The 22,245-nt window shown below is 44.4% G+C and overlaps 1 protein-coding gene and 1 pseudogene across 1 annotated transcript; one reads left to right on the top strand and one right to left on the bottom strand.

Annotated features, from left to right (window-relative positions):
- Positions 1–384, bottom strand: LOC136833106 (igE-binding protein-like). The gene has a single exon (XM_067094751.1). The coding sequence runs from the start codon at positions 382–384 to the stop codon at positions 1–3; it is 384 nt and encodes a 127-aa protein (XP_066950852.1).
- Positions 385–12,055: 11,671 nt separating this feature from the next.
- Positions 12,056–16,323, top strand: LOC136833105 (uncharacterized; annotated as a pseudogene).
- Positions 16,324–22,245: the final 5,922 nt, after the last annotated feature.

The following is a 22,245-nucleotide window of genomic DNA, read 5'->3' as shown; positions in this document are numbered from 1 at the left end:
CTAGTCCTCTGCGATGAGTTCCCCCGGGACTACCAGGGTCTCCCCGTAGACTTTTTCTGCTGCAGATGGGTCGCCGTTGGCTCTGGGGGCGGTCCTTAACCTGAAGAGGACCCAGGGCAGCTGGTACTTCCAACTCTCGGAGGTGCAATAAGCCATGAGGGACGCCTTCAGGGATCTGTGGAACCTCTCGACCATTCCATTGGCTGCGGGGTTGTAGGCGATGGTGCTGTAGCGAGTAGTCCCCAGCAGGCGTGCCAGGGTGGTCCACAGCTCAGACAGGAAAGCGGGATGCCTGTCTGTAGTTATATGGTCCGGGACACTGAACCGGCTGATCCAGCTGGAGAGGAGGGCCTCTGCGCACACACTGGAGGTGACTTCTTTCATGGGCGTAGCTTCGGGCCACCTGGTGGAACGTCGACGATTGTTAGAAGGTATCTTGCTCCTCCTGATGGGGGAAGAGGACCCACCACGTCGACATGGATGTGCCCGAAACGTCTCCTCAGGTGGGGAAAATCGCCCACCCCAGACTCGGTGTGCTGCCCTACTTTGCTGGCCTGACACTGCATGCACTGCCTTGCCCAGGCCGTTGCGTCCTTCCGTATGCCGTGCCAGATGAACTTCTCCATCAGTAGCCTGGCCATCATCCTTCCAGAGGGGTGGGGTGATCCGTGGAGGACGTCGAAGACCAGCCGATGACGGGAACCTCGTAGCAGATCTCGAGCTGCACTGCGTCAGTTTCGATCCTCGGGAGGGCGTCGACTACTGGGTTCTTCTTGCCGGGGAGGCACTTGATGGTGCAGGTGAACTCCGCGACGGCCACGATGTGCCGCTGCTGCCTGGAGGACCATGCGTCCCCCAGCTTCGTGAAGGCGTGGACCAACAGCTGGTGGTCAGTCCAAATCGTGAAGGGCGTACCCTCCAGGAGGCACATGAAGTGGAGTACCGCCTGGTACACTGCGAAGAGTTCCCTGTTGAAGGTGCTGTAGCGGGACTTGGTGGGGCTGAGTTTCCTGCTGAAGAAGGTGATGGGCTGAGGATTCCGTTGATGACTTGTTCCAGGACGGCCCCACAGGTGACATTGCTGGCGTCCGTCGTCAGCTGGAGGGGAGCGCTGGCGTCCTTGTGGGCCAAAGCTGTTGCCTTGGCGAGGGTGACCTTCATCAGGGAGAAGGCCTTCTGCTGGTTGGGGCCCCACTCTAGGGTCTTTGGACGACCCTTGAGGACCTCCGTCAGGTGGACCATGGTGTGCACGATCCCTAGGATGAATCTCCTGTAGCAGTTGACCATACTGAGGAATTCTTGTACGGCCCTGATGGAGGTAGGGGTGGGGAACCTCATGACGGCCACAACCTTCGATGACACTGGGCAGACGCCTCCTGGGGATATCTCGTGGCCTAGGAATTCCACCTTCTCGACGCCGAAGGTGCACTTGTCAAACCTGATGATGAGGCCACTCTCCTGCAGGAGCTGCAGGACCTTCCGGATGTGCCGTAGGTGTTCCTTGTGGGATCTGGAAAAAATTAGGATATTATCGACCTAGCAGACACAGAAGTCCAGGTCCCCAAGGATGCTGTCAATCAGCCTCTGGAAGGTCGTGCCTGCGTTCCTCAGGCCGAAGGTGGAGAAGGCGAAGACGTACAACCCGAAAGGCGTGACGATGGCGGTTTTGGGGATGTCGTTTGGAGCTACTGGTACCTGATTTTTGAGAATATTTTGGCCCGTGGAAGGAGGCCGTTAGGTACTGCATGTTTGGGAGAGGGTAGTGGTCTGGTTCTGTAGCGAGGTTGACCTCCTGTAGTCGCCGCAGGGCCTCCAGGTGCCATCCACTTTCTGCACCATGTGAAGCGGGGAGGCCCACGGGCTGGGAGCCTTCTTGCATATGCCCATCCATTCCATCTTGGCAAAGGCTCTCTTGGCCTCCTGAAGGCGCTGTGGGGGAAGCCTCCGGAAGTTCCCGTGCATTGGGGGCCCCTTTGTCTTGATGTGATGATATATCCCATGTTTGGCGGGGCCCTGGGCACCTGACAAAGCTCGGGTTTGAAAACTTCCAGGAATTCCTTCAGGAGGGAGCCATACGGGTGGGGCGCGACAGAACAGATTGTGGGCTCCCTGGGGCCTGGCAACAAGGGCGGGGACTGGCAGGACTCGGTGTCCAGCAGGCTCTTGTGGCCGATGTCGACTGCCAGTCTGAAGTGGGCGAGGAAGTCCACACCCAGGAGCGGGGTCCTAACATCTGTGACGATGAAGTTCCACCTGTACCTCCGGCCAAGGATGGAGAACGACAGGAGCCTGGTGCCGTAGGAGAGGATGGGGGACCCGTTGGCGGCCGTCAGGGAGGCAGCCAGGTCTGGCGGACATCTGCGGTCCTCTATGGAAGGGGGAACACTGACTGCATGGCCCCAGTGTTGATCAACATCATCCTGCTGGAGATGGTGTCGCAGACGTAGAAGCCTACTGGTGCGGGGCCCCAGGGTGTTTCAGATGCTGCTGCCATGGCAGCCTTTGAGGGTGGCCGCCACCTCCCCCATTTTTTGGATGGGCGAAAAGGCGGGGGCTTCGCAATTCCGGCCAGCTTTCCCAAACCTCTGGTGGTAATAGCAAAGCCCCGGCCTCTCCCTCTTCTGCTGGTGGTGTGGCCTCCTCTGGGCGACGGCGTTGATTCCCTCCGTGGTGGGGTCCTCCGGCTGGAGGCAGTTGGTGGGGTGTCGGGCGTGGATGCCCGCTTCACCCCCTTTGTGGAGTCTGTCAGCTGCTGCGCCACCCTGATCAGGTCCTCGACCGGCAGGGTGTATGCTTCTGTGATCTATCCATGGACCTCTGGTAGTAGCTGCTGCAGGAAGATCTCCCTTGACAGGCCAATCTCTTTGCACCTGACGCTGCTGTCAGTTTCAGGGAGGAGGAGGAGGTCCTGGAGGGCATGCCTCGTTTCCAAGAGGTTTGTGTACTGCCAGGGTTGAGGGCGGGGTCAAAGGAGCGGGCGGCTCTCTCAGAGGCTAGGAGGGAGCAGGTCTCGATGAGAGTGGCTTTTAACTCCTGGAAGGTGGCAGGGCTCGATGTTGTCAATACCCACAGGGCGATCTTGTATATCTCCTCTGGGAGGGCGTTGATGGCGATGTCCACCTTCAACACCTCGTCGGTCAGGCCTGCCACCCTGAATTGCCCCTCGACTCTGTAGAGCCAGGATGTTGCGTTCTGATGGGTGAATGGCAGCAGCCTTATGCTATGGGCCGCCCTTGGTTGGTCTGTCAGGGGGGTCATCACACGGGGAGCAGGCACCAGCGTGGAGGAGCACACTAGAGGGGGTTGCGCGAGGGAGACGTCCACCTCTGAGAAGTTTGTGGTAATTTGTATGTGGTTGGGGATGTCTGTGTCCATGCTTATTCCGCGCTCTCACTTGGAGTGTGAGGGAACACTCGCATCAATACACGCTTGGTGTTAGAAAAATATATTTTGTTTATTCTTCTTAGGGTTAAATGTGAGGAAACCGAGGTTTGTTTATTCTTAAGTTTATTATCAGTATTTGACCACCTTGTTTTATCTGAATTGGTTTCCTCCCATTCCATATGAATTAAGATGGCAATAGATACTGTTTGCTTGTTTTGCTATTCGCAGGACAACAGCCATATTACAGTTATTTGGGTGTGGCTGATGTTTATAAGAAGTTACTACGTAAAACAGGCAGAAAGAGAGAGAGAGAAGGGAGTGAGCCACGTAAGAAGGTAAACATGAAGATAGCTGTGCTTTCATACTGTGTAACTTTTTATGACTTTACGCCCTTTTTCACAAAGTGGATATCCTGTTTCCCTTGTTGGCTATGAAGACGTTGCTGTTCAACATGGAAGAGTAAAAACCATCGTCGCCACCCTGGATGGAAGCTGGTATTGCCGACTATCTGCATTCACCAATTAATCATCGATATCAGCCAAGTAGCACCAAGTATGATTATGAGGTTGGTCATTATTGACACCGATCATCTCAATGTCCATAATGTTTTTTGCATAAATTTACTTTGGTGACTTAGCAGTTAGCCTTAAGAAATTCCGAGTTTTTCCATTTTGGTTGCTTCATGAGGGTGGAATAAAATTATCAGCGTTTGAGTTTGTCATACACAAGTTTATTTTCATAACTTGTGTGACATATTATTGTTCCCGTCTTACCTGCATCTTTCTTCTAAGTCGGCGAAGTATTCGTCCACAGCGTCTCTTCTGTAGTCAGCAGCTCACGATATTATTATTTAGAAGGGCTTTATATGAAATGTAATATATCTCTCAGAAAGGCGTAATGGAGACGAAATGGGTAGCTTCTTACTTTAATGATGAAAGTTAATTACATACATAAGTACAATTACAGTTACAGTTTTACTATCTTGAAAATCACTTTTGCTAGTCGAAGTTCAGTTTATGTCTGGTTAAATAGCCCGCGGTCGGGGTATGGTTAAGTGGCCGTGGACAGAATCTGGTTAAGTAGCCCGCAGTCAGAGTCTGGTTGGGACCACAGGAGCTAGGGGGAAGATCTGCGTCTTCTCGTTTTGGTGACTAGTGGCTCTAAATAATCTTTCTCTGGCTTCGTTCTGCTCTGGAACCCCTGGTTCTTCTTGCTATCTTCCATCTCCTCCCTTGAAGTTACCTTACTGGAAGATTTTATCTGTAAGACCTCCCCTCGAACAGCTTGATCGGGAAGGACAGTTGTGGGTGTAGTTAAAATCTCTCCTTAGAGGATTTGATTGGAAACAACTTCAGGATGAGGTGCAAATGACTCCTGCCTAGAATGTTTAATTGCTGAAGTGGTGAGCTACTTCACTTTGTCCAGCCCCTTTTTCATGGAATTTCATGTAAACGCCTCCTATTGAAGGCGGGGTTATAGATATGGCTGGAACGTTAACTCCTGATGAGGCACTCGGTCAGCTCTCTCGCAAGGGCACAGGTTCAAGATTTTATGATCAGTTTTATGGCCCTGGGCGCGATACACTTGCTCACTGTTTTGAGTTTGTGTAAGACGGTTTCCTGCGGTTAGCTTATTTGACATTTCTAGCCACACAATGCATAACAACCAAGGCTTAATTGTTGTTCTCTCTCTTTCTCTTTCCTTTCTTTATTCTTTCTTTCTCTCTCTCTCTCTCTCTCTCTCTCTCTCTCTCTCTCTCTCTCTCTCTCTCTTTATTCTTTTTCTTATGCTTCCCTATTTAATTTTTCTTTATATCACTACATATCACTCAGTCCCGCTATCTCACACTGCCCTCAGGGTGACAACAAAAATATAGTTTAAATGGATAGTTATAAATTCACACACAAAACAAATTATTTATGATTGCCCATAATGTAAAATACACATATAAAATATTGAATAATTCATGTTAATGCAACAATGGTAAAATATAATAGATCAATAGTATATTGCAGAAAATTCATACATTATACAATGAATCATTTCTTAAAAGAAAATTCATACACACAATGAATCATCACAATGTAAAATGGTTAACTGCAATAGTGAATATATAATGAAAAATCAATAATATATAAAGAATTTGGTAGTAAATCATGTCTATAAAAACATTATTCTTCTTCCTTGGCCCTTTTAATTTCTTTTATAATCTTTTCAATATTTGAAATTACTACACGTTTGACTAAAATTGTAAATACCACAGTTACAAGTAAAATGATAATTAAATTGAACAGAGAAAAAATTGGTGAAACTTTTTCTTTGTAGTAGAAAAACTCATCTACCAATGGTGACTCATTCAACTGTTTAAATTCTAACTGAGACAAGTGAAACTCTTTGATATTCTTAGAATAGTTCATGTATGGGATATTTTTGTTAAAATTAAACTCAGTGAAAATATAAGGTTCATAGTATAACTGGTTTGGTATTACTAACTTGCAAGCCTTATCAAAAGCATGGACATTCTTGAAACTAACTTCTGTAATTAGATTATGGCAGTTGATTATGGCTGTTACAGTATCTAGTGAAAACACAAAAATTGACTGTTCTACTAGGATGGAAACAAATCTGTGTTTGGATAAATTCGTACATAACTCTTTTTCTTGAATTTTGTTGTCAATTATTTCTTGAACACAAGGATAGGCATTAGTAGTTTCGTAAAGGTGATCAAGGTTACAAATGTATTCTTTTTCCCTTAAAATTATGCAATCTTTTAACTGGGCATCAGTAATAAATGAAATCATTAATCCATGTTCTTCTAATGCAAAATGGATGTTGTTGACATTTGAAATGATTACATTTTCTTTTATCAATATGGGGAAAGGATGTATAGACATCAGTACATCTGCATCTTTCTGATTAAATGGTAACACTATGTGGTTATTAGATTATAGTACATAAGAACATCTTTTACCATATGGGTATAATGCCCCTCTACCAAATAAAAATTAATTATATCTTCTAATTCTTTAGGAGTGATTAGTGTTGGGCTTAAAATTCCCTTATAAGCTAACAAGACTGCGTTTAACATGTCTCTATGTTCCTTGAAGATAATTTCACTCTCCAGTACAAAGTTATTCAAAAATTGTTGGTTCTCTATCATATTTAGTTCCTTTGTTACATTCTGGTTAACTTTAGTAATGAATACCTTTAGCTTTTCTATCTCTTGGGCATTTAAATTGTGAGAAGTTATCACTTTATTTATCACTGTACCTCTTGCTGCTGCCCACTGTTCCAGCTTTACAATTCGAGCCTTTTCTTTTTCTACATTAGATTCAGTTGCGACTCCAAATAGTTGATTTAGTGCTGCTCCTATAAAAGGTAAGAGTGATCTTTTGGACCTTGTATTTAGGATATTTCCTATGTCATTATCTAACTTTTAACAATGGTAGGGCACTGTTATTATCACTCGTCAGTATTATGGATTTGAGTTCTTTTTGAACACCTTTCAAAGACATTTCATTGATAAGCACAGAAGAAATATCAATACTCACGACTCCTAAATCTTTTATTAATTTCACTGATCCCCTTTTTTTTAGTAGTACACCCTTTCGGATGACAACCTCTGTAGACACGAATTGGAGTATTACGATTATTAAGATGAGCCGCATGTATGTATCTGTAAGAATAATCCTTATCAGATAATTTGTATACATGAGGTATTTTAGTTTCTATAAATACATTATCCATATGATATTTTCAGTCCAACACTTTACATAAGCTTATCTTTTTCTTAACTCATATCTTTTGTTTATTTGTTCTTCCTTGTTCTCCTTCAATACTTCTTCTAACTTTTTAAGTGGACCAAGCGTCTGCTTTTATTACCTTCACATGATTAAATGAACTACCCTTTCCTTTAGATCATTCTCAGTAATAATTCTAAGCTTATTTAATTTTAACACTTCTAATACTCTATAAGGACCATGAAATTTAGGAGAAACCTTTACATTAAGACCTTCTGGAATATGATTTTGAACATATACCTGAGCACCTACTATAATGTCTGGTTTAGTCGTATTTTTATCATAGTACTTGGCATTAATTTTGTGACATTCATTAAGTCTAGTCCTCGTTTGTTTGATCGTGTCATAAGTACGTCTAGTTTTCCATGCAATATAGTCATCATTATTATAAGTATGTCTGGGTGGTGTTGCATCATCCAGTAAGGTATTAGGCAATCTTTTCTGATATCCATACAATAAGTAGTGTGGTGATTCTCCTATTGTCTCATTTACAGTATTGTTTATAGTAAACTGTACGTCTTCCAAAGCTACATCCCAGTCTTCTGTAGTAGGTTTAACTAAAGTTTTCAGGATATCCTTTATTTTACGATTTGTTCTTTCTACTGCTCCATTTGAACTTGCTTTATATGCGGTTATTTGACATTTATTTATCTCGTAAAATTCACATAATTTTCTTAAAAGCTCACTGGTACATTCACCCGCATTATCAGAAAGAACTTGCGGACATGAATGTCTGGTGATAATTCTAGATTTAAGAGCTTCCGCTACTGTAATTGCATCTCTGTTTGTTACTGGTACAATTTCTACATATCTGGTTAGATCAGTGGTTCTTAAACTTTTTTGCCTTGCGCCCCCCTCTGCATTATGTATAGATCCCACGCCCCTCCTCCTGAAATTTTTGCCAACTATAATCTATAAACAATATGTTGTCTATTTGTATGCTATTATACTTATCATAACAATAAAAGACAATTCATAAACAAGATTTGAAATTAAAATTTACTTATATTTTGAATTTTTGGCATGTTTTGAGATAATAATTAGAAAATATATGGAAGCAGTGATAACGTTTTTGGCAATTTTGTAAGTAACATCACAAATTAAAAAAATAATTGGCACCATCTGGCAACTCTGCTTGTGCCCCCCTTGGAAGCTTCTGGCGCCCCCCAGTTTAAAAATCACTGGGTTAGATAGTCTAGAAAGACTAGTATCTGTTTATTCCCTCTAATAGTAGTAGGAAATGGACCTAAAAAATCCATGGTAACTAACTGAAATGGATTTAGTGCTGATGGATATTTTTGAAGTGGAGCCTTTGGATTTACGTTACCCTTATTTCTATTACAAACTACACAATTTTGTACAAAGTTCTTGGCATCTTCACTACAATGTGACCAAAAATAGTTTCTGGTTATGATTCTGCTTGGCTTTTTAATTCCTGGATGTCCTGCTAACTTATATGAGTGTGTTAGTTCTAAAACTTCTCTGCTTAGTGTTTTTGGGATGTATAGACGAGAATAACCATTCTTCTCTGTTGGCTTTTTATACAACAATCCATTTATTACTACAAAATCAGGTTTTAAAGATTCATCTGTCATTAACTGTCCTATTATCTGTCTGATTTCTGCATCATTTCCTTGTTGTATTTTTACTTTCTAAGTCTAAGTCTACTACTTGACAGCTAAAACAAGAGGTATTAGTGGTAATGCATTTCTCTGATTCTTCTTGGAATCTGGATAATGCATCTGCTAGTGTATTAAATTTCCCTGGGATATATCTGAATTCTGGAGCAAATTCTAACACACTAATGAACCACCTATTGAACTTCATGTTATTTGTAAAAGTTCTCTTTTTAAACAAATCACAAATGGGTTTGTGATCAGTAAGTACTGTACTGTACAGTACTTTGACTTTATGACCTAGAAGTATGTGTCTAAATTTCTTTAATCCCCAGTATAATGCTAAACATTCCCTTTCTGTAGTACTATAATTTCTTTCTGCTGGGTTTAAGACTCTACTGGCATAATATACTGCCCTCATTCTAGTTTTGTCCTTTTGTAGTAATACAGCTCCTAGCCCTGTACTTGAGGTATCACAGGCTAAGTAGTCTTTGGAGAAATCTGGGTAGACTAATACAGGATTCCTTGTCATTTTACTCTTTAGCGTTTGGAAGGCTGTCTCTTGCTCTTTATTCCATTCATATTTGACATCCTTCTTTGTTAATTCTGTTAATGGTTTGGCTATCGTGGCAAAACCCTTAATAAAAGGTCTATAGTAACCTACCATTCCTAAGAATCGTCTTAATGCTTTCAAATGTGTGGGAGCTGGGTATTCAACTATTGCCTTTATCTTGCCTACTTGCATGCGTAGTCCATCTTCACTAATTACGTGACCTAAGTATTCCAAAGATTTCATTAAGAATTGACATTTCTTTAATTTGATTTTTAATCCTGCTATTCTTAATCTTTCTAGGACTATTTCTAAAGTTTTGAGGTGACTTTCTAAATCTTTACTAAAAATGATAACGTCATCTAAGTAAACTGCAACATTTTCTATGTCTCCAAGAATTTGTAACATTAATCTAACAAAAGTTAAAGGAGCCGAAGTGAGTCCAGATGGCATGACTTCAAACTGTAAGTGCTCTTTATGTGTGCTGAAGGCTGTGTATGGTTTCGACTCTTCGTCTAAAGGTACTTGCCAATACCCACTCAGCAAACCTAAGGATGAAAATATTTTTGCACCTCCTAATTGAGCTAACATATCTTGAATTACTGGCATAGGCACTCTGTCTGGGATGGTGTTGGAATTTAATTTTCTATAATCTATCACAAGTCTCCAATTTTCATCTTTCTTTGGAACAAGTAGCAATGGAGAATTATATGGAGATTTGGAAGGAATGACTACCCCCATCTTTCTTCATTTCTTCTATCCAATTATCATCTATGGGTCTTTTGGCTTATTGGTAATCTGTAATTAGGAATAAAGAATGGTTTTGCTCCATCATCTAACAAAATCCTATGTTGTAGGACATTTGTTCTGCCTAATTTATCGCCTTCTATAGTTATTACATCTCTGCATTTTTCTAATACTTGAATTCATTTATTCTTGTTTTCTGGGATATCTGTTTTATTCATCTCTTTGCTTAATTCAGACTTTTGACCAGTTACAGAGAAAAAGGCTTTTTCTTCTAGTGTTAGTAAAGGGTTGTTAATAGGTATTCCAATGCAAAAGACAATGCCTGCATATAGTGTTAGTTTGTTATCTGAGTAGTTTTGGACATAAACTTCACAAGTATTACCCTTCAGGTGGACCAACGAATTATCCATTCTGACAAAATCTGGCAATTCTTCATTTAATAACAGAATGTCTTTAACCTCTATCTCTTCTTTTCCCCTTAAATGTATTATTGTTAAACACTTTGGATGCAAAATTACTTGTCTATTAAGTATGAACTGTACTTTATTATCACCAGCGGTGCTTACGCAACATGTCTCTTCATCTTTTATATCTGTAAAGTAACAATGTTCTGTATATTTACTAGTTTCTTCAGTTACTGCTATTACATTGTTTATACCTGCTTTATTTATTTTATTTAATAACAATACTTCATTTAGTAATTTCCTTTCATCATTACAACTTATTACTGCTTTGCTATAACTATCAGTATTTATCTTTGTATATTTATCAGTATAGGAGCCTTGTTTTTCGTTATATTCAGAATCTCGGTGATCACCATTATTTGTATCTGGGTCATTTCTCTCTTCGGAGTATATAGTTTCTTGATGTGCACATCCTCTTGATTCTCTACTCTGGGATTGTGAGAATTCCTCTTTTCTATCTTTTTCTATTTTATCTTGATTGTTCTCTTGATGGTAATGTATTTTATATATGTCTTTCTCGCTTGCCGAAGCCGTCTCAGACAAATTGATCAGATTTGGGTAAAACTTTTCTTCTTCAAGCGTAAAGCATATGCTCCTTTGATTATCCTGTTTCAGGCTAATCCTTCCTTCTCTGCAGTCCAGGATGATTCCACATCTCTTCATTAGGTTAAATGAGAACAATACTTGCTAGAAAACTTTCAACAGATTTATGTGACGAAATGTCTATTTCTAAGTTCACATTTCCTAAACTTTTAATCTGTTTACCCACTACTCCTTTTATCATTCTGCTTTGACCCTGAATAAGCGTTTCTTCAACGCCTACTATGGGTTTCACAGACAGTGCAAGTGCGATTTTTTGCAATTATTCTGTAACGAACTCTCGTATCAGTACGAGATTTTGCTATAGTGTATTATACCCAGTGAGGAAATTTATAGGAGTGTCAAGAATCATTAATTGTTAATTATAAAGACACTTGCCCCTATACCAAAGGCCAAAGTCTCAATCAGCCAGTCACAAAAACGAACAACCATATACAAAAGCTCCGCCTCCACCCCCTCCTTCCCTCTCCTTTCTTCCCTCACATGCCCTCCCCCCCTCCTCCTTTCTCTCTCAAGGTAGCTCTTTCTTTTGTATGATTTTTTTAATCTCTCTATCAATCTATCTATCTATCTAATTATAATTTATATTGTTGTGGCTATGTAACGATTCAATCGGTTGTTACCTATCAGATGACTGATTTCTTTATGCATTGATTTGCACATTTCTCTCTCTCTCTCTCTCTCTCTCTCTCTCTCTATGATAGTGGTTATGTAAATAATTATTAGATTGAGATCTATCTGAAGGGTTTTGGAGTAGTTGAGTGATAGACACTATGACTGATAGGAAAATGACTGTTGTACAGTACCTGCGTTTGCTGACCTTCTTCGCAAACCTCATTTCTACTCAGGGCATTAGTCATCTACTGGTATTACGAGGGTGAGCTTGAAGAAGTGATGGCCACCTCAGAACATAACTGTCCGTATGGTTGCAGAAATGAGTTTGTCATCCAACTCTTCAACTTTTTTAATAAAGAGAAAGCTGACAATTCCTTCAAATTCGTTTGAATAGGTAACTTGTTACAGTTACTCTATGAATTACAAATAAATATTGACCCTTTCCACAGGACATTCATCAGAGTTAAAGCCTTGATTATACTGATGCACGTATTTTCAAGTCATGGATGTTCAAATTTTATTTTATATGATACATTATCTATATAAATTCTTTCCTTCATATAGGCGTTACCACCGTGTTGCAGCAGCCTTGAGGATGATAGTGGGGGCGGTGCACTCGATTGTGTATCGCAGGACTAGGCCACGGCCCGTCACACCACAACGCCTCCAGCACAGCCTATCTTTGACAGTTTCTCTGTAGGAGCCATACGTCGGCACATCCATACAAAGTTTGTTGCCAAGCAGGCTTTTACTCTCGCATCCCTGGCACAGAACCTGAAGGAAGAAAGTATCATCCCTGAAAGTACCTCAAAGATTTCGCTATGGCGCTTGCTCCACAAAATGGGAATCGAGTATAAGACCACTCAGCGCAAGATGTATGTCAGGAAGGAGTCGATTGGCATCATTTGCCAAAGGATACGTTCCCTGCGGGACCTTCAAAGACAGAGGGAAGACGGCAGGGAGGTAGTGTACCTGGATGAAACGTGGTTCACAAGCAGAATGAGTCATAACATGGAATGGGTGGATACCACACAGCCAAATACCAGTGCCAATTACAGCTGTCAGGTGCCACCAGGAGAGGGGGAACGTTTCGTAGTAGTCGCAGGTGGTTCAGTCAGGGAAAAGACTCCTTTTACCCCCTGCGTTCACTAGACACGCTAAATGGCAACGCCACTTCTGTTTATGTAGTAGAAACTGTTGAAAATATGAATGAATTCTGTCTCAAAGGCAAGCCTTATTGGTGGAGACGTTTCCTTACCTGTTAGTATATATTCACTTGATTATTTCAAAAGAAACAAAATGACCTGACAAAGAAAAAAGTTTACGAACAAACTACAACGTGATTCATGGTTTTATACGTGATTTTTTATTATTATATAAGACGTTGTATCAGAGGGAAATTACATAACGTAATATTATCATACACTTGCGTTTGGCTCTTGAGACTGACGTAGGAAATAGAGGAGGAGGGACGGGGTTGGGGGTGCGTGAAGAGGGAGGAGTTGTTAGTAAGGTAGAGACGACGAACTGCCAAAGCATGTATAGCTCCGTTTACGATTTTTCCCCCAACTCCTAAACCTTTTGAAGCTAGTTCTGATTTCCCATTAAAACGATAAGTAACGTAGCTACAACGACTGAAAATATTGTGTTAATTCTGTCAAACTTTATAATAAAAATGTAGTTTTCTTATTCAATATCTTAACAGTGGTATGCATTAGGATAAATTCAGTTGTCGAATACTATTTCCTTGACCAGTCCCGTTCCAATGTTCCTGAACACAATTAGCTACATTAGAGTTCAAATATTTACATATCATCTAATCTATGCTGAAAATTCCTCCAAAATTGTGTAATTCAATCGAACAGCGGAGGAAAAGTAGTTATATCTTGAACAGCCAACCGTTCTGTATATCGTTATCAGAAAAGAATAAAATTTTTTGTGAGAATAAGGATGAATACAATTATTGGAAATACTGAATTCCCAACAGATACACAGGAGTTTGGAGACGATACTAATGCAAGGACAGATATTTGAATTCATAAAAAAAATCCATGAAATGCATCGGCGATCCTGATAGGAATTCTATTTTTAGACATACTTTGTAGCAGTTGTCGGATAACATATTTTAGAGCTCATTCGTTGTGGCCAAGAATATAGGATGTCTACCCAAGAAGGGCCAAGACAGGTCCGCTAAGAACGAAGTTTCCTTTCCACCGACTGCTGCTGGGATCACTCGGACAACTTTTCATATGGAGTTATTTTTACTATTAACAATCTTATTATGCCACAGTTTTAATCATAATTTATCAGCCACTTACTGTTGCTAAACGCTCTTTTACTTTCAAATTATACTTCCTTAATATTCTTTGTAGCATGGATACTGAACTGGGATATAGAATGCATACCTTTTTTGTTTATCATATACAAAAATTCTATAGTAGCCTATAATAAAATAAGCTTTGTCTATTTTCACTGTTGCACGCAAATTTCATGTCTTTATTTCTTGGTTAAGACAAAATAAATATCCTTTCAAATACGGAAAATCATTAAAAACAATGTTATTCACATAAATTATATATATATATATATATATATATATATATATATATATATATATATATATATATATATATATATATATATATATAAACTAGACGATAATTATCACGCTATATATTTTTGGTGTTCCTCCCTTGATAGAGGCTGCCTGACAGTGGTTCTCGAAGCCTCCAAGAGAGCAATAAGGAAAGAGCTTGTTTTCCGCGTAAATGCTGGAGCAATGGCATGGCTTGGCTGTTCACTCATTAATATCATTAAAGAATGCTGGCCACATTTAAGAAAGTAAATGAGCAAAATAAATGTATGTGATGTCATTAAGAAGCAATTACATTCGCTAGATATTTGTGTGATTACATGATATCAACTCTCTCTCTCTCTCTCTCTCTCTCTCTCTCTCTCTCTCTCTCTCTCTCTCTCTCTCTCTCGTCTTGAAAAAATGGGTTGTGGACAATGAATGTGATTTTGTAGTAATTGCATCGATATTTTTTTTGTCACTGTAGCGACAGTATCAGTTGATGAAATGGAAATTCCGCAGTAGCTTCCAAAGATTTGGGACTTACAAGCAAAATCGTTAACGAAGCTACGCATGGTTTGATTAGACAGTTCGCCGTCCCTTCCTTCCCTCGGAACAACTTCTACCTTCTTCCAACCTTTCACCTTCCATCCACCTCCGTCTCCTGTGTCAGTCTCAGGAGCCAAACGACACTGCATGATGCTATTACTCTACGTAATTTCCCTCCTCTAAAGCGTTTTATATAATCCTGAGAAAAAAACACTTATAAACCCATTTTTCACGTTGCAGATTGTTCACACATTTTTTTACTTACGTATTTTAGTTTTTGTGAAATAAGGTAAGTATTCGATGGGCCGGAGTTCAATTCCCGCCGGCGGCTGATGAAGAGTTAGAGGAATTTATTTCTGGTGATAGAAATTAATTTCTCGCTATAATGTGGTTCGGATTCCACAATAAGCTGTAGGTCCCGTTGCTAAGTAACCAATTGGTTCTTAGCCACGTAAAATAAGTCTAATCCTTCGGGCCAGCCCTAGGAGAGCTGTTAATCAGCTCAGTGGTCTGGTAAAACTAAGGTATACTTAAAAGTTGAGTAAATATATGTTAACTGGTAAGGAGACGTCTTCACCAATCAGCTAATAGTATTACTACTTAACTACATAAACAAAAGCGGCGTTGCCATTTACAGTGTCTCGTGAACTCAAGGGGGAAAACAAATCATTTCCCCGACTGTACAGCCAATGGCTTCATTGAGGGCTCCTTCCTCTGCTTCCCTGCTAAAAATACCAGCGGCGACTACCACGGGGAAATGAATGGCGAAATGTTCCTACGGTGGCTAACAACTCAGCTCCTGCCACTTCTAGAGGAGCCTTCGGTATTAGTGATGGACAATGCTCCATACCATAGTATAACGACTGAAGAGAGTCGTTGTCCCACCACTGCTACCAGGAAATCTGACCTCATTGAATGGTTACAGGCAGAAATATATCCTTCCCGCAGCATGCTACAAGACCTGAACTCCTCTACATATGCCGTCAAAATAGGTCAGAGCCTGAGTACAAGGTAGATAACACCATTCGGGAATGGGGTCACGAAATCGTCCGCCTGCCGCCCGCACATCCCGATCTCAATGCAATCGAGCAGGTGTGGGGACACATGAAACGATACGTGCGCTCCTCACTCCAACGTTTCACCCGAGCAGACCTGCAGGCCAGATTGGAGGAAGCAAAGCTCTCTGTCACTGGCGATGTATGGGCAGGAGCAGTACGTCGATCACGAGCTTTTGAAGACAGTTATCGTTCAACAGATAACATGCATGACAGTATTGATCCTGTCATTATTAGCCTTGACAGTGACACTGACGATGAAGTTGACGTGCTCTTAGAAAGCGATGAAGACTAAAAAAAAAAAAAAATAAAAAAAAAAAACCTTCAAAGAAAATTAAATATGAAAGATTATATCCTACCCACAACATTCGAGTCCCGTTATCGATTGATACAAATATTCAATCAAACTCAATTCAGTCCTTACAGAGCGTTATAAGTTTTGATGGGGAGTTGGGGGCGAATATATGTGATATTAGGTGAAATAAAAATTTTGTTTCTCATTTCCTATGAATACCTATCATCTACGCTCATACCCAGTACCGAAATAAGCAATGATATAATGGTGTACAATTGCATATTGTTCAAAGACATTATATTATGATTTATATATATATATATATATATATATATATATATATATATAATTATATATATATATATATATATATATATATATATATATATATATATATATATATATATATTGCTATTTAGCAAACACTTTAAATTTAAGAAGCATGGGGCAAAAGGAAAAAATGGTTAAGCCTCTGTACCACTCCCCACATTTGTAGAAACTGACAGAAAGGCAGAGAGAGAGAGAGAGAGAGAGAGAGAGAGAGAGAGAGAGAGAAGAGAGAGAGCAAATCGTGTATAAATAGATCAGTTAACTGGAGGGTAACAACCAGTGAATCGTTACATTTATACAACAAAGTCAATTATTATTAGATAGATATACAAAATTCGTAAAAAAATATGTTTAAATCAAAGCAACTTTCAGAGAGAGAGAAAGAGAGAAGGAAGGACGTTGGGCAGGCGAGGGAAGAAAGGAAAGGGGAGGAAGAAGAAGGGGGTTGGAGGTGAAGGGGGATGGTAGGTAGGCGTGTAAAGTCACCACATCGGCGCCAGCGTAGTGTTTCGGCGGCGCCATTAATTAAGTCTCCGCTGAGCATGTTTTCTTTGGTGACTTCCCATTTTCTTCAAGCTCAATTAGTCACGCCTAAAACGTGCCAGGTCACGCATTTTTAATCATTTTTACTTTATGCTTATTTATACAAATGTCACACATTGTGTATCACATGTTTCTTCATTCACAGGCATCAAGACTGTATCCATATTGTAGTTCTGTATGTTTTGTATTGTAATTTGTACTCGTTCACTGCATATTATTGTTTATTGTTTCGACCTCAGGTCACAGTCAATTCCATTGTCTCTCGCGGGCCGGCGTCAGTCGGCCGCTATATAAACTGCCTGGATCTGTAATAAAGTAGCAGTAACTTTTACCTGCTCGTTTCTTTGACACCTTACAGTGGTGACCCCTGGAGTATCCCGGAGCCATTAGCGGACTGACACGGCGACTTAGTCTTGGCTCCAGGATTTCTCCAAAACGCTCTTAGCGGCCTAAACACGGCGCTGTAACCAGCGTTTGAGCGTGCTGACTCGTCGGCGTACCCCACCAGCGTCACTAGCGGAACCACACGGCGCACGAAAGTGCGTACTGACGCGAGTACCCCACTCCAGTAAGGGGTCAAAGGAGCGAGCATGGACGCGGATATCCCCTCCTTCATGCAGTTAAACGCGGACCCCGCGGACTCGGAGGTTTACCTACCTCCCATCACACCTGCGCCCGCCCCCGCATCGAGGCCCTCCCGCAACTCCACACCAGCGCCCCGAACACACGACAGCCGGGCAACACAATCGCAGGCCGCCCTCACCGTAAAGCTGCCGCCGTTTACGCAGGGGAACCCATCGATGTGGCTGCGCAGGGTGGAGAGCCACTTCAGAATGGCGGACCTGACGGACGAAATCCTAGAGGCTGACACAGTGCTCAACGCCCTTCCGGGGATGTGTACAGAAAACTCATCTCGCGAGTACCCGAAACACACACCCTCACATACAGCACCACAAAAAAGTTCCTCCTCGAAGCTTGCTCCCTGCCCATCGCCGAGCGGGCCGCCCGTGCTATCGACCTTGCCATAAACCCACGCCACGACCTCGATTCAAGAGACGCTTGGAGCATGGTCGTAGATCTCCTGTCACTACCAGACTTGGGTGGCACAAAGCGGCAGGAGATAAGCTTCGCGGAAATCTACCTTCGCCAACTCCTCCCGGAGTCGCAACCAGATCGCTCACCCCTACACCATGCCTATCGAGGACCTCATAGAGACGGCGCAACATCTCACAGACTCCGTCAAGGCTTCACAGCGGCTAAAACCGGCCACACAGCCGGTCAGCTCCGTCCAGCCTGAAGAGGACGTAGAGCAGCCTGTCAACGCCATCACCAACAGACGTCCACCGAACCACAGCAGATGGAGGTCCCCGGGCTTCTGTCGCTACCACAAATGGTTCGGAAAGGATGCCCGAAACTGCCTGCCACCCCTGCTCGTTCGCCCGTTCAAAAACGGGGGTGGCGGTGGCCAGCAGGACAGGCCGCCATGGCAGCCGAAGAACCCAGGGCCTCAAAACAGTAGGTTTTTACGTCCGCGACACCGTCTCCGGCAGGATGATGCTGGTCGACACAGGGGCCTTTAAATCGGTCTTCCCAGAATCCAGAGAGGACCGCAACCAGACACCACACCCGGCCGCTTTCTGATGGTCGCCAACGGAACCCCATCCTCTCCCTATGGCACCAGGCTCCTGTCGATCTCCATCCTTGGCCAGAGTTACTCCTGGGACTTCATCGTCGCGACGTGGGAACCCCACTCCTGGGGGCCGATTTTCTGGCGCACTTTGGCCTGCTAGTCGACGTGGGCGCAGCGCCTCCTCGATACCGACTCCTGCCGGTCTCTCCCATTAACGGCGGGACCCAGACCCACCATCAGCGCCGTCGCCCCCCACCAGTATGCACACCTACTGTCGGAGTTCCCTGAGGTATTTAAGCCCGAGCTTCGCCAAGTCCCTGGGGCCCCAGCCAAGCACGGCATATACCACCATATAGCGACTAAAGGGCCCCCGACACATGCGAAGTTCCGCAGGCTTCCCCCTCAGCGCCTTCAGGAGACGAAAAAAGCATTCGCGGAGATGGAGTGGATGGGCATCTGCAGGAAAGCCTCCGGTCCATGGGCCTCCCCCCTCCACATGGTGCAGAAACCGGACGGCTCCTGGAGACCCTGCGGCGACTACAGGCGGCTCAACATTGCAACAGAGCCCGACCACTACCCTCTACCCAACATGCAGGACCTCACGGCCTCCTTTCACGGGGCCAAAATATTCACTAAATTGGACCTTCTTAAATCTTATTTCCAGGTACCTGTTGCGCCAGAGGACATACCAAAGACAGCCATCATCACGCCCTTCGGGTCCAATGTGTTCGCCTTCTCCACCTTCGGGCTGAGGAACGCCGGGGCCACCTTCCAGCGGCTCATGGACAGCATCCTGGGGGACCTAAAGTTCTGCGTCTGCTACGTCGACGACATTCTCATATTTTCCAGGTCTCACAGCGAACACCAGAGACACATCAGGGCAGTCCTCCAGCACCTCCAAGAGAACGGCCTCGTCGTCCGTTTCGACAAGTGTACCTTCGGCGTCCAGAAAGCAGAATTCCTGGGTCACGAGGTGTCTCCGACAGGCGTCCGCCCTCTTACATCGAAAGTAGCAGCCGTAGCCAAGTTCCCGACACCCACCTCCATCAAGGCCGTCCAGGAGTTCCTTGGGATGGTAAACTTCTACAGGCGGTTCATTCCCGGGATCGCGCACACCACGGCCCCCCTGACGGAAGTCCTAAAAGGCCAACCAAAGTCCCTGTCTTGGGGACCCAGCCAGCAGCAGGCCTTTTCCCTGACGAAGCCCGCCCTCGCCAAGGCAACTGCCTTGGCACACCAGGATCCCAAGGCCCCCCTCCAGCTGACGGCAGACGCCAGTAATGTCGCCTGCGGTGCTGTTCTGGAGCAAATCATCAACAGCGCCCCCCAGCCCATCGCCTTCTTCAGCAAGAAGTTCAATCCCGCAGAGACCTGCTACAGCACCTTCGACAGGGAACTCTGCGCGATGTACCGCGCAGTTCGGCACTTCAAGTTCCTCCTGGAGGGGACGCCCTTCACAATCTTCACAGACCATCAGCCACTGGTTCACGCCTTCACGAAGCAGGGGACGCATGGTCTTCAGACAACAGCGCCACCTCTCAGCCATAGCCGAATTTACCTGTTCCGTCAGGTACTTCCCGGCAAGAAAAATCCGTAGCAGACGCCCTCTCTAGAGTCCAGTTGAACGCAGTGCAGCTTGGTGTAGATTACCAGGACCTTGCCAGAGAACAGGCCGCTGACCCAGAAACCCCAGCATACCGCACCGCCATCACATCCCTCAAGTGGCGGGACGTGACCCTCGCCCCGAAGGCCCCAGCCTGCTCTGTGACATCAGCACAGGTCAGCCCCGCCCTTTGGTTCCAGCCTCACGCCGCCGCCAGGTATTCGACATAATTCACGGCCTCTCACACCCTCCGGCAGGACCACGCCAAACTGCTTTCAAAAAAGTTCGTCTGGCACGGGGTGCAAAAGGACGCCACGGCCTGGGCAAAACAGTGCCTGCAGTGCCAGACCAGTAAGGTGGGTCGTCACACGCAGTCGGGGTAGGCGAGTTCCCACAGCCAGGCGCCGCTTGCCACATCCACATCGACGTCGTCGGGCCCCTTCCCCATCAGGCGGATCCAGATACCTCCTGACGGTGGTAGACCGTTCGACGAGGTGGCCCGGCCACACCCATGCAAGAAGCCACCGCCAGCGCATGCGCCGAGGCCCTGCTCTCCAGTTGGGTTAGCCGCCGGCGTCCCGGACCACATCACAACCGACAGGGCCCCGCTTTCCTCTCCGAGTTGTGGTCTGCCCTGGCTCAACTGCTGGGAACCACGCACCACACCACCACAGCGTACAACCCAGCGGCCAACGGCCTGGTCGAACGGTTCTACAGGTCCCTAAAGTCATCCCTCATGGCCCGCTGCACCGCCGAGGACTGGAAACATCAGCTGCCGTGGGTCCTCCTCGGGTTGAGAACCGCCCCAGAGCCGACGGCACCCCATCTGCAGCTGAACAAACCTATGGGGAACCCTCGTGGTGCCGGGAGAGCTCGTGACGGATGAACGCCACTCCCCATCACTGCAGAGGCTCCGCGACGTGGCCAGCAAGTTAAGCCCCTTGCAGGCGCTCATACATCGACAAAGCAACCACCTTCATGCCGCCACAGCTGTCATCCGCCACCCATGTCTTCGTCAGAGTCGACGCCGTCTGTCCACCACTAACCAAGCCCTACAGGGGACCCTTCCGCGTGCTGGAACGAAACAGCAAGGCGTTCCAGTTGGCACTCCTGGCAAGGACGACTGGGTTTCAATAGACCGGTTAAAGCCCGCCTTTCTGTCGGAGAGTCCCGACAGCGACGCAGCACCCTTCCGCCCAACTGCACTCCAGCACGCCCTCACCCCGCAGGTGCGGCCGCCCCAGGAAGGACCGCCCAACCAGCAGCCTCACAGGCGGGAGACCCTCCGTTATCTTCAAGGAGCCGCGGCACCTTCAGCGTCCCAGCAGATACAGGGGATTAGTCAGACGCGTCCCTCGTCTTTGGGGGTATTTGTAAAGTCACCACATCGGCGCCAGCGTAGTGTTTCGGCGGCGCCATTAATTAACTCTCCGCTGAGCATGTTTTCTTTGGTGACTTCCCATTTTCTTCAAGCTCAATTAGTCACGCCTAAAACGTGCCAGGTCACGCATTTTTAATCATTTTTACTTTATGCGTATTTATACAAATGTCACACATTGTGTATCACATGTTTCTTCATTCACAGGCATCAAGACTGTATCCATATTGTAGTTCTGTATGTTTTGTATTGTAATTTGTACTCGTTCACTGCATATTATTGTTTATTGTTTCGACCTCAGGTCACAGTCAATTCCATTGTCTCTCGCGGGCCGGCGTCAGTCGGCCGCTATATAAACTGCCTGGATCTGTAATAAAGTAGCAGTAACTTTTACCTGCTCGTTTCTTTGACACCTTACAGGCGCAGCTTTTCTAAGCTCGTGTTCGTTTTCTTGCTTGGCTAATGAGTTTTGCCTCTTGGTAGGCTATAGGTACAAAAGTCTTTATTATTTACA

The sequence above is a fragment of the Macrobrachium rosenbergii genome, chromosome 51 (assembly GCF_040412425.1).
Source record: "Macrobrachium rosenbergii isolate ZJJX-2024 chromosome 51, ASM4041242v1, whole genome shotgun sequence".
Taxonomy (NCBI): domain Eukaryota; kingdom Metazoa; phylum Arthropoda; class Malacostraca; order Decapoda; family Palaemonidae; genus Macrobrachium; species Macrobrachium rosenbergii.
Note: the sequence above shows the minus strand (reverse complement) of the source record. Positions and strands in the feature narration are given on the sequence as shown.

Bases quoted from the DNA above. Each gene is read 5' to 3' on its own strand.
- LOC136833106 (XM_067094751.1), bottom strand. From the start codon at position 384: ATGAAAGAAGTCACCTCCAGTGTGTGCGCAGAGGCCCTCCTCTCCAGC.